This window comes from Anomaloglossus baeobatrachus, chromosome 6 (genome assembly GCF_048569485.1).
Source record: "Anomaloglossus baeobatrachus isolate aAnoBae1 chromosome 6, aAnoBae1.hap1, whole genome shotgun sequence".
NCBI lineage: Eukaryota > Metazoa > Chordata > Amphibia > Anura > Aromobatidae > Anomaloglossus > Anomaloglossus baeobatrachus.
The window spans coordinates 305,283,785-305,296,907 of record NC_134358.1 but is presented as its reverse complement, the minus strand read 5'-3'; the positions used below and the strand labels follow the sequence as shown (position 1 = coordinate 305,296,907).

General features: G+C 46.1%; 1 protein-coding gene across 1 annotated transcript in view; it reads left to right on the top strand.

Moving 5' to 3' along the window:
* Positions 1–13,123, top strand: part of LOC142243896 (NFX1-type zinc finger-containing protein 1-like) — a 285,549-nt gene that overhangs the window by 215,549 nt on the left and 56,877 nt on the right. The window contains exon 17 of the mRNA XM_075316093.1: positions 470–616. Coding sequence (XP_075172208.1) covers positions 470–616 — 147 coding nt within the window. The remainder of the gene's footprint in view (positions 1–469; positions 617–13,123) is intronic.

The window sequence follows — 13,123 nt, the reverse complement described above, 5'->3', positions numbered from 1 at the left end:
GGCGAAGCAGTCAACAAGGTTGAACAGCAGGTGGAGCTGTTAAATTTGTATTTCATATCTGTCTTCTCCCAAAAAACTAATGCAAGCATCAACAATAATCATGATAGAAATACTGTTCAGTAGGAGTCCAAGTTGACAATAAGAAAAGGATTAATATTAGAACACTTAGCCAAGTTAAAGGAAACCAAGTCCCCAGGTCCAGATGATTTACACCCTAGAGTCTTGAAAGAGATAGCAGAGGAAATAATAGTACCGCTTGCTATAATCTTAAATAAGTCATGGAAAACAGGAATGGTCCCTCTAGATTGGAAAAGGGCAAATGTGATTCCTATTTACAAAAAGGGGAAAAAGGACGATCAAGGGAGTTACAGTAAGCCTGACCTCCATTGCAGGAAAAATCTTCGAGCAAATTGTCAAAGAACATTTACTGATTTCCTTCTATGACAAAGTCACTGAATGCTTGGACCAGGAGAATGCTGTGGATATAGAATACATTGACTTCAGTAAGCCATTTGATAAAGTATTACATAACAGCCTCACTGAAAAGATCAAGTACAGAATCGACAAAAAATCAGTTAGATGGATTCACAACTGGCTTACTGGTCATGCACATCGAGTAAGACTAAATGGCTACACAACCTGGAGGAAAGTTAAAGCCAGCTGCCGCAGGGCCCTGTCCTGGGCCTAGTGCTGTTTAATATCTTTATAAATGATCTAGACAATGGATTACTGATAATGATCAGTCATGATAATGATTTATGATACGGAACTCATAAAATTCACAGATGATACTAAGATAGGAGGAGTAGCCAACACTAGAGAGAAAAGAGAGCATATTCAAAATGATCTAAAGACACTCAAACAATGGGTCAAGGCAAACAGAATGGTGATTAACAGGGAAAAATATATCTGGGTAAAAGACATGTAAAAAGTGTATGGGAGGAATAGAACTAGGTGATAGCACCAAGGAAAAGGACTTGGGCATAATATTAGATCCTAGATTCAACCTGAGCCAACAGTGTGGTGCTGCAGCTAATAAGGCCAACAAAATTCTGGGATGTATCAAGACAAGCATTGAATCTAGATCAAGAGAAGTAATTATTCCCCTATACTCTGCCCTGGTCAGACAGCACCTGGAATATTGTGTACAGTTCTGGGCGCCCCAATTCAAGAAAGACATTGATATATTGGAGCAAGTCCAGCAACCAAGATGGTAGAAGGTCTGAAAACCATATCATATAAAGACTGGCTAAAATAATTCACCTACACTCCTTACCTGATCTATCTATTACAATAATTAACATCACGCTCTCCCCAGTACCCAAACTTCAGTGCCTCAGAGTCCTTCATACCACACATCTAATCCCTCACCACCTCCTGTCGTCTTCAACTCAAAAATATTTCCAGAATCCGTCCTTTCCTCAATTCTCAATCTACAAAAATGCTAGTGCATGCCCTCATAATCTCCCGCCTCGATTACTGCAACATCCTCCTCTGTGGCCTCCTTGCTAACACTCTCAAACCTCTCCAGTCCATCCCTAATTCTGGTACCTGACTGAGCCACCTCTCTCCTCAATACCACCCCACTTGTCCCCTCTGCAAATCCCTCCATTGGCTCTCAATCCTCCACCGTATTCAATTTAAACTACTAACACTGACCTACAAAGCCGTCCATAATCTGTCTCCTGCAGGAGGTGACACTGACAGCTTGGGGCCCCTGTGCAAGAAATTGTGCCTGTCCCCCCCCCCCCCTTCTTCTATGGTGACAAAGTTGAAGATATATATATATATATATATGTATATATATATATATATATATATATATATATATATATATATATATATATGTATGTATATATATATATTTATATACTGTGTACATACATATATAACGGAAAAGTACGGTATCTAAGACGCACCAATTTATAAGACTCACCCCAAATTTAGAGATAAAAAAGGTAAAAATAGAAAATGGGGTCCGTCTTATACTCCAGTGGTGTCTTAAGCCTGCTTTACACCTTACGATATCACATACGATATCGTATGCGATGTGACATGCCCCCATCGTATGTGCAGCACGTTCAATTTGTTGACAGTGTCGCACAAACGATTATTTGCCATCACACGTACTTACCCTTCCATACGACCTTGATGTGGGCGGCAAACATCCACTTCCTGGAGTGGGAGGGACGTTCGGCGTCACAGCGACGTCAGGCGGCAGCCGGCCAATAGAAGCGGAGGGGCAGAGATGAGCGGGACGTAAACTTCCCGCCCACCTTCTTCCTTCCGCATTGCCGGTGGGAGCCGCGGGACGCAGGTAAGATCTGTCCATCGTTCCCGGGGTGTCACACACTGCGATGTGTGGTACCTCGGGAACATTGAACAACCCGACGTGCAATTTTAAGGAAATGAACGACGTGTATGCGATGAACGGTTTTACGTTCAATCGCAATCGCACGTAGCTGTCACATGCTACAACAACACTAACGATGACGGATGTGCGTCACTTACGACGTGACCCCGCCGACACATCGTTAGATTTGTTGTAGCGTGTAAAGCCCGCTTTACTGTAGGGGGGGTGGCAGCGGTGGTGGAGTGGAGTCACAGGAGGCAGGGGCAGTGCTGGAGTAGGGCAACGCTGGCTGCTGCGTGGCCTGCTGTGCTGGCTGCTGCGTGTTCAGATGTGCTGGCTGCTGCGTGTTCGGATGTGCTGGCTGCTGCGTGTTCGGATGTGCTGGCTGCTGCGTGTTCGGATGTGCTGGCTGCTGCGTGTTCGGATTGCTGGCTGCTGCGTGGTCTGATGTGCTGGCTGCTGCGTGGTCGGATGTGCTGGCTGCTGCGTGGTCGGATGTGCTGGCTGCTGCGTGGTCGGATGTGCTGGCTGCTGCGTGGCTGGCTGTGCTGGCTGCGGAGGCTGTCCTGGCTGTGTGAAGAAGGGCGGTGCAGCTGCTGTCCCAGATACTGGTGGTGTTGGCTTCAAAGAAATGCCCCCGGAATCGGCGCCTGCGCAGATTGAGCTCTTGGATCAATGACAATCCGAGATCTCATGTGCGCACGCGCCGACTCCTGGCGGCATTATTTGATGATCACACCACCAAAAGAGCATCTCACCTGCCGCACCGCCCTGCTCCACACCACTAAAAGAGCATCTTACACGTCGCATCATCCTGCTCCACACAGCCCCTACCGCAGCCAGCACAGCCGACGGAACATCTCACCCGACGCAGCCAGCACAGCCCCGCACCACCAAGAGAACATCACACCCACCACAGCCAGCACAGCCCCACACTACCAAGAGAGCATCTCACCCGCCGCAGTCAGCACAGCCTCGCACCGCCGACAGAGCATCTAACCCACCGGACCCAGCACAGCTCCGCACCGCCTTGCTCCACACACCCCCAACCGCATCCAGCACAGCGCCCATTCTCCAACTCCCGGTAAGCTACATTCGGATTTTAAGATGCACTCCTCATTTTCCTCCCAAATTTTTTGGGAGGAAAAGTGCATCTTATAATCCGAAAAATATGGTATATACAGTATATAAATCACAAAATCCCCATACACTACACCTGTAATATACTACATCACTACACCCCCATGTACTACACCTATAATATACTACATCCCCACATAATACACATGTAATATACTACATCACTACACCCCCATATACTACACCTGTAATATACTACACCCCCCATGTACTACACCTGTAATATACTACATCACTACATCCCCCATATACTACACCTGTAATATACTACACCCCCCATGTACTACACCTGTAATATACTAATAATAAACAGGAGAAAAGAGGAATAAATAGTGCAAATATTTTATTGTCAAAAAAGGGGAACAAAAGGGGTTCAAGTGGATATGCATAAAACGTTAAGTGATTAAAAACATACAAACATGGGAGCTGGGTGCAGGCACATGTAATGCATTAATCTGATGGAAAAGGATAGGCACATAACGATGATAAATACCAGTGGGGTAAAAAATGTAAAGGCTACAGGCAAAAAATGCTATATTACAGTGTCAGTGCATATATTTCCATAGCAGGGTGCCTGCATGCCAAATGTTCTTAAGGTGTCATATGCATGAATAGCCTAACTCACAGGGCATGATAGCCACCATTAGATATAAGTACCCACCAGTAAAGTGCAATTGTGCAGATGTCAGTAGCAGGAGCCCAGACAGCCAGATCCCAGGAAGAGGAGTTCCCCCTAACTGGTGGGTTAGCTCGGCTACGTCTAGTGTTGATGGTTAGTAAGGGGATGGCGGCCAGATTAGTTGCCAATGCTCTTGTCACCTTTTACCAATGATTTGTGGTGGTCTTCCATGGTTCCGGATCATAACACCCCTATATACTACACATTCATTATACATCACAACACCCCCTATATACTACACATTCAATATACATCACAACAGCCCCTATATACTACACATGCAATATACATCACTACACCCCTATATACTACACATGCAATATACATCACTACACACCTATATACTACACATTCAATATACATCACTACACCGCTATATACTACACATGCAATATACATCACAGCACCCCCTATATACTACACATTCAATATACATCAACATTAATCATCACTCACCTCTTCCTCCCGCCGCTGAAGCTCTTATAGGAGCCCCCGCTGCTGCTGTTCTTCTAAGGGCCCCCGCCGCTGATGTTTTTCTAGGGGCCCCCGCCGCTATTTCTTCTGTTTGGGACCCCACCACTGCTGTTCTTGTAGGGGCCCCCGACGCTGCTCTTGTAGGGGCCCCCGCCTCCGATGCTGCTTCTTGTACGCGTCCACCTGCGCTGCTTCTTCTGCCGGGAACTTTTAAATGACACGCGCGCGCCGTACTGACAACATCAGGGCGCGCTTGTGTCACAGAGGAAGTGCTGGCAGGGAACAAAGGACAAATTCCTGCATTCCCATGCCTGCACTGACTGTGTGGAGCTGCAGGATCGCTCCCTGCCCCCCACGCTGCTTGTGATGAGGGCGATCTGACCAGGGACCTCCCGGAGTCTGGAGCTCCGGATAACAGGTCAGATTGCCCTCATTACTGACCAGTGAGCAAGGGCCCCCTGAACCTTCGGGCCTCTGTGCGGCTGAACCGGCTGCAAATGCGATATGTCCGCCAGTGGTCTCCTCCATATATCTCCGAACTAATATCCCGCTACAACACGTAATCACTGGTCTTCCCAAGATCTCCTTGTCTCCTCCTCTCTCTTTCGCTCCTCATGCAACCGCCTCCAAGACTTCTCCCGAGCATCCCGTCTTCTGGAATTCGCAGCCTCAACACTTCAGATTATCTGCTACACTTGCAAGCTTCAAACAGAACTTGAAAACTCATCTGTTCACAAATGTCTACAGTTTCCAATGACCCCACTGCTTCATCACTACCACAGCTACTGCCTCACCACCATGCCGGGACTGCCGCCCGACAAACACCCCACCTACTGTCTCCTCCCCAAAATCTTATAGAATGTAAGCCCGCAAGGTAAGGGCCCTCTTCCCTCTGCCAGTCTGTCTATTGTAACTTATTTATGTATTCTGTATGTAACCCTTTATCATGTACAGCACCATGGAATTAATGGTGCTCTATAAATAAATATTAATAATAATAATTAGGAATGTTTAGTTTGCAAAAGAGAAGGCTGAGAGGAGACTTAAGCCAGCTTTCCACACTGCAATGTATCTTACAATGTGTTGGCGGGGTCACTTCGTAAGTGACGCACATCTGGCATCGTAAGGTACATTGTAGTGTGTGACAGGTACGTGCGATTGCGATTGAACCAGCCGGCTATGCGGAAGGAAAGAGGTGGGCGGGATGTTTACGTCCTGCTCATCTCCGCCCCTCCACTTCTATTGGCCGGCTGCCGCGTGACGTCGATGTGACGCCGAACGTCCCTCCCACTCCAGGAAGTGGATCTTCGCCGCCCACATCGAGGTTGTATGAACGGGTACGTACGTGTGACTGGGGTTAATCGTTTGTGCGGAACGTGCCACACATACGATGGGGGCGTTGCAAATCGCATACGATATCATATGCGAAATTGCAACGTGTAAAGCTGGCTTTAATAGTGGTCTACAAATATCTGAAAGGCTGTCACAGTGCAGCGGGAACTACCCTATTCTCATTAGCACAAGGAAGTACAAGAAGCAATGGGATGAAACTAAAAGGGACGAGATTCAGATGAGACATTAGGAAAAACTTTCTGACAGTGAGGGGAGTCAGACAGTAAAACAGGCTACCACGGGAGGTAGTGAGCTCTCCATCAATGGAAAACTGGATAAACACATAGCTGGGATGATTTAAGAAAACCTGCACTCGCAGGGGGTTGAACTTGATGGCCCTTGAGGTCTCTTCCAACTCTATAAGTAGCAAAGAAAAAACATCAGGCACTCACCAGAGCTTGCTTGTGCAGGTTTATGATTTATTCAATCATTCGGGCTTTCATGTGCATAAGGGCTGGTGGGGAGGGAGAGGACGCTAGGCACGTCCACCGACGACGGCCGTTTTGCACCCGTATGGTGCTTCAGCTGGTCTAGATTAGTCTTACATCATGTCCGTTATAACCACAATGACCATGTGGCTGATGTCAAAGGTAATTAAAAAGTTTAAAATCAAAACACGTAATGAATATTACTGAAAAGAGCGTTCGTAAAATATTGGCAAGATATACATACATACATATTATAGCATTCTATATATAACAACAGTTATTCATCCTAGGATTCAGCCATTGCTGTTAGGACTTTTTTACTTTTTTACTTTTTTCTTTTCTATTTCTTCCTTTCCAAGTGCTTATGGAAACGTGCTCACTGGGCACGTCTTAAAATCAGTCCCATATAGTCAATTTTTGAGACTGAATAGAATTACCAACAATCCTCATACATTGCGGGTCCAGACATTGGATCTTAAACAACGTTTTATTGAAAGAGGGTACCCTTTAAATTTGATCGATACAATGCAGAAGCAAGCAGAGGAAAGAATTCAACATGAAAATAAATCCCATAACAACAATGGGCTTCAGACAAAAAAACAATTAAATCATTTTGTATTTAATTTTAAGTATGGCCCCATGGACCAAACAATAAAATCGTTCTTAAACAAAAATTGGCACATAATTGAAGGAATTGATGAGCTCAGGGATGTAGCCCAAAATAAGCCCTTGGTCACACATAGACGATGTAGGAATATTGGGGATATTCTGATCAGAAAGCGTTATATGCCACCGATGAATTGGTTACACCGTGCTGGTCCTGCAGGTAATTTCAGATGTGGAAATTGTTCATTTTGCCGTTTTCATATAACAGACCGATTTTTAGAAATAGGTGGTCACTCACACACTGTGAAACATCTGATTACCTGCATGACCTAAATGGTGGTGTACGCGATATTTTGCCCATGCAAATATTTCTATATCGGGAAAACCATACGTCAGCTCTTTGTGAGGTTCAGAGAGCACATAAACTCCATTCTGAATGGAGTGGGTGCGACGAGGTTAATTAACCATGTAAAAGAATCTCACAATGCCAATCCTGATGTATTGTTTTTTGCAGGTATCGATTTGATCAAACCTTTAGCCAGAGGAGGGGACACACATAAAATTCTGCTCAGGAAGGAGGCAGAGTATATAATGAGATTCAATGCTCTAGGTCCATTGGGACTAAATGATAAAAATGAATTAAGTTTGTTCCTCGGATGAATAACTGTTATATATAGAATGCTATAATATGTATATCTTGCCAATATTTTACTAACGCTCTTTTCAGTAATATTCATTACGTGTTTTGATTTTAAAACTTTAATAATTACCTTTGACATCAGCCACATGGTCATTGTGGTTATAACGGACAGACTAATCTAGACCAGCTAAAGCACCATACGGGTGCGAAATGGCCGTCGTCGGTGGACGTGCCTAGCGTACTCTCCCTCCCCACCAGCCCTTATGCACAAGAAAGCCCGAATGATTAAATAAATCATAAACCTGCACAAGCAAGCTCTGGTGAGTGCCTGATGTTTTTTCTTTGCTACTTATATGTCATAATTCTGACTGTATCAGCGGCACCGCAGAGCAGGATTTCCCAGCCGATACTGAAGTACTTATTATCTTCCTCTATATTTGATGCGGATCAGTGCCCTGGATATCCTCCCTTGCATAAGTCTTCCAACTGTACCATTCTATGATTCTATGAGAGACAGACATACAGACAGAGAGAGAGACAGAAAGACGGAGGGAGACAGACAGACAGAGAGAGACAGACAGAAAGGCAGATAGAGAGAGAGAGATACAGACAGAGATGGAGAGAGACACAGAGATAGAGAGACAGCAACACAGATAGAGAGAGAGACAGAGATAGACAGGCAGACAGTGAAAGAGACAGGCAGAGATTGAGGGAGGGAAAGAGACAGAGAGAGAGACAGAGAGATGGATAGAGAGACATACGGAGAGAGAGTGATAGAGAGAGATGGATAGATAGAGAGACAGAGAAAGACAGGGAGAGAAACAGAAAGGGAGACAGACAGACAGAGAGAGAGTGGGAGAGAGACAGTTATATATATCTATATATATATATATAATTGCACTATTCTGTCTCTCTGTCTGTCCAAGAAATTACGTCATACATTGAAACCGCCTAAACCACGCCCACACAGCTCCAACAGGCCGAACACCCCCCCACACACCCACCCCTCACTCCACCCTCACCCAATCAGCAGCGGCCCTGCATCACACCCCCACACACCCACACCTTACTCTAGCCACACCCAATCAGCAGCGACGACCGCTCAATTAGGACACACCTACTCGCCGAAACCCTGACAACACCATGACGGAGCCGGTGGACCAGTACAAGAGATACCGCCATGGAAGCTCCCTACACCCGACGCAACGGAGCACAGTAAGGGCGCTTTCACACTTGCGTTGTGCGGCATCCATCACAATGCGTTGTGTGACGCATGTGACGGATGCCTTGCAAATAGTGTGATAATAAAGGCAACGGATTGCTGTGAAATAACGCGTTGCGTTAACTTTTCTAGCCGTGAGAGAGAGAGCCCCCATCATCACAGCACACTCAGGCACTACCGCACTTATCATCACCGCAACCCCCGGCACTACCGCACCCATCATCACCGCACACCCCGGCACTACCACCCCCATCATCACTGCACACACCGTCACTACCGCACTCATCATCATCACACACATCCTGGCACTACTGCACTCATCATCACCGCACACACCGGCACAACCGCACCCATCATCACCGCACACACCGGCACTACCGCACCCATCATCACTGCACACACCCCGGTACTACTGCACCCATCATCACCGCACACACGCAGGCACCACCGCCCCCCTCATCACCGCACACACCCCGGCACTATTGCACCCATCATCATCGCACACACGCAAGCACTACCGCACCCATCATCACCGCACACGCAGGCACTAGCGCACCCATCATCACCGCACACACACAGGCACTACCGAATCCATCATCACCGCACACACACAGGCATTACTTCAGTGACGTTCCCGCTGACAGCGCGACTCCCTTCAGTTTCTGCGTGGAGCTCACAGGAGCGGTTGTGTTCTACTGCCGCTCCTGTCAGCTTCATGTAGCAGAGCTGGATGCATCGCGGGACCTTGTGGATTATGCCGGACCTGGAGGGGTATTTGGGGATTTTAATAAAGTGGTGTTTTTTTGTCTTTTATTACAAATAAAGTATTTTTTCGGGTGTATGTGTTTATTTTCTTTCACTTACAGGTTAATCATGGAATGTGTCTCATAGACGCCTGCATGATTAACCTAGGACTTAGTGGCATAACAGCTTGGTATCCACCAATAATAAATACGCCTAAAATGTAGCTTTTAATAAATATAATAAGATAAAATAAAGGACCAGACATACATATATAGCGCAATTGCGCCTAAAAATTGTCAGTTGTGATATCCTATATCTGGAGTATTAGGAAAATACTATCACAGACAATAACTAATAGGCAATAGATTAGTCGGCATTAGATAACCCTCATTAGGTAATGTATGGAGGGAAATAAAAGGCAACAATCTCACCCGTCTTCACTTCATTAGGGGTGAGTGTTCCTCAGCCGCAAAAGTGTGTATGACACGGAGTTGTCACATCAATAAGATCCTGTGGCTTCCAAATGTGTTCCACGGGTTCTCTTTACAAACAACTCCGATGTAATATAATGGAAACTTTTTCTTTTTCTCAACGCGTTTCAATAGATCAATAAATCATCAGGAGAATTAGAAAAGAAATGTGGTGTCTTTTAATGGAACCGGCATATCCGCCGTGAGGTTCAGACACCCATCCGATGCCACATTGCTATGTCACTCCTAGGACCGGCACATCAGCCACTATATGGGTCCAAAGAAAATCAAATGAGTCTCCAAACAACAAAGGCAAACGGCCTCACAACATCAAACAATATCAGTTCGGGAGGCCACATGCAGTTTGCATACTTACCAAGGTCCTGACACGTGGCGCTAACTGGTACTATGCCACCGTACCAAGCGCCGGCATCAGGTTTAAATAACAGAGCATTGCCGCTCTGAAACCAGGCGTGTGACGTCACATCCGTCCCACGGGTGCCCGCCCACTTCCTGCGGGTCATCCCGTGTTGGGACGCATGAGACCCAGGAAGAGTCCTGGAACGCAGGACGCTCCGCGCATGCGCAGATGAACGGCCGCTGCCTCTTACAGTGCAGCAGGCACATCAGCCTGCTGTCGTCCAAAACGGGAATCTTGACAGAGCAAGTATTCCCCAGAATCATGTCCCGTGACACCTTGTCCCAGGTTTTGATAATCCAGATTAGATATGGCCAGGCCATTATGGTAAAAGCGGACAAATTTAAGACAACAATTTAATTGATGTGGTCCAGATGGACTAGGAGGGGGGGGGGGGGGAGGGGGAGGGAGTGTTAGGGGATTTTTAAAGGGAAGGGGGACCTGAAAAATTGTTTAGAGCAACCAGAGGGGAGATCTAGTCAGGAGCAGTTGAGGCGATCACTGGACCCAAACAGATGGGAAACAAAAAGACCCATCACCATGTACTTTTAGCCCTGTTTTCTTACTCTTGTACCTACCTATCATGTGGGGGTCGGCACCCTCAGGAGTACGGTGGTTGGTGCCCCCACTCGGCCGTCGTATCACCCTACCATTTGGCTCACCCTATTGTTAGGTTACACAAAGGGTGCAAAGGATAGCATCTCGTTTAGGCCCAGGGGTGCCACTGTCCTGAGCCAGAAGATCCATCTCGTCTCTTGTTTCAGAATCAAATTGTCCCAGTCCCCCCCTCTCATGGGTTGTGGTACCAAGTCAATTCCTTGGAAATAGATGGAGTTGGGGTCACCATTGTGTTTTTCAGTGATATGTCTTGCCAGTGGGGTATCAATTTTATGACGAATGTCCCTTAGGTGTTCCCCCACTCTACGCCTAAACTCTCTTTTTGTTTTTCCCACATATTCCTTTGGGCATGTGCAGGTAGCTTTGTACACAATACCTTTTGATCTACAATTGATAAAGTGCTTGATGGTATATTCCCTACCGGTCACGACAGAATGGAATTTTTTCCCTGTTTTTATTGAGCCACATGCTACGCAACCACTGCATTTGTAGCAGCCTTTTATGTCACTTCGAATCCAAGATGGGTTTTTGGGAATAAAGTGGCTATGCACCAGCCTGTCGCCTAGTGAACGCGCTTTTTTGAAGGTAATGGCGGGAAGCGGTGTTAGAATGGATGCAATGTCATTATCCATCCCAAGGATTGGCCAATGTTTATTAAGAATTTTGCGGAAATCCTCAGCTCCATTATTATAGGTAGTTATGAAACGTACCACCTCTTCCTTCGAGCTGTTTTGTGGGGCTGGATTTAACAGGGATGTCCTATTTCTAGCACTTGCTTCACAAAAGGCTTGGTTGATGACACCCTCTGGGTACCCTCTCTGTTTCAGTCTCACATTCAGGTCTGCCGCCTGTTCCAAGAAGAGGGGGGTCTCTGAGCAATTCCTTCTGAGTCTCAGAAATTGACCCTTAGGAATCCCCTTCTTTTGACTCTTGGGGTGGCCACTCTCCCACCTCAAGAGAGAGTTTGTTGCTGTCGGCTTACGATAAGTACTGGTCCTGATCTGACCATCTACACCTCTTTCAATCAGCACATCGAGGAACGGGAGTCTATCTTTATTCCATTCAAATGTAAACTTGAGGCCAAGGTCATTGATGTTGAGCATTTCAACCATGTCCACAAGTTCGGACTCACTACCCCTCCATAATAGGAACACATCGTCTATAAAACGACACCAAAGGAGTATCTTGTCTGTTGGGATAGATGAGTCCTCTCCAAAGATAATAGTCTCCTCCCACCAGCCCAGGGTAAGGTTAGCATACGACGGGGCACTAGGATTCCCCATCGCTGTGCCCCTGAGCTGGTGGAAGAAGGAGCCCCCAAACGTAAAGGTGTTACATTTAAGGCCAAAGTCCAACAATTCCAAAACAAAGCCATTGTGACCATCATATTGTCTACCTCTACTTCTGAGGAAATATTCAACTGCCCTCAAACCATCTTGATGTCTTATAGAAGAATAGAGTGCTTCAACATCAATACTCACAAGTAGAGTCTCATCATCTAACACCACGCCCTCCAATTTTTTCAAAAGGTCCGTGGTGTCACGTAAGTATGACCCAAGGGCCAGCACAAACGGTCTCAATACCTTATCCACATAGATCCCCACATTCTGGGTAATACCACCAATTCCAGAGACTATAGGTCTCCCACGAAGGGGATGAAGGCCCTTATGAATTTTTGGGAGACAATAGAAGGTTGGAGTAATTGGGGAAGTTGGTAACAGGAACTCGAACTCAGACTTGGCTATAAGATTGCTTTCCAATGCTCTCTCAAGAATTACTCGTAGTTTCTTAATATAGCTGATGGTGGGGTTGCCCTTGAGTTTTTCATAATTATCTGTATCTTTAAGTATATCTAAACATAGGGTCTTGTATTTACATGTGTCCATTAGTACAACATTTCCCCCCTTGTCAGATTCCTTAATTACTATATCATCATCCC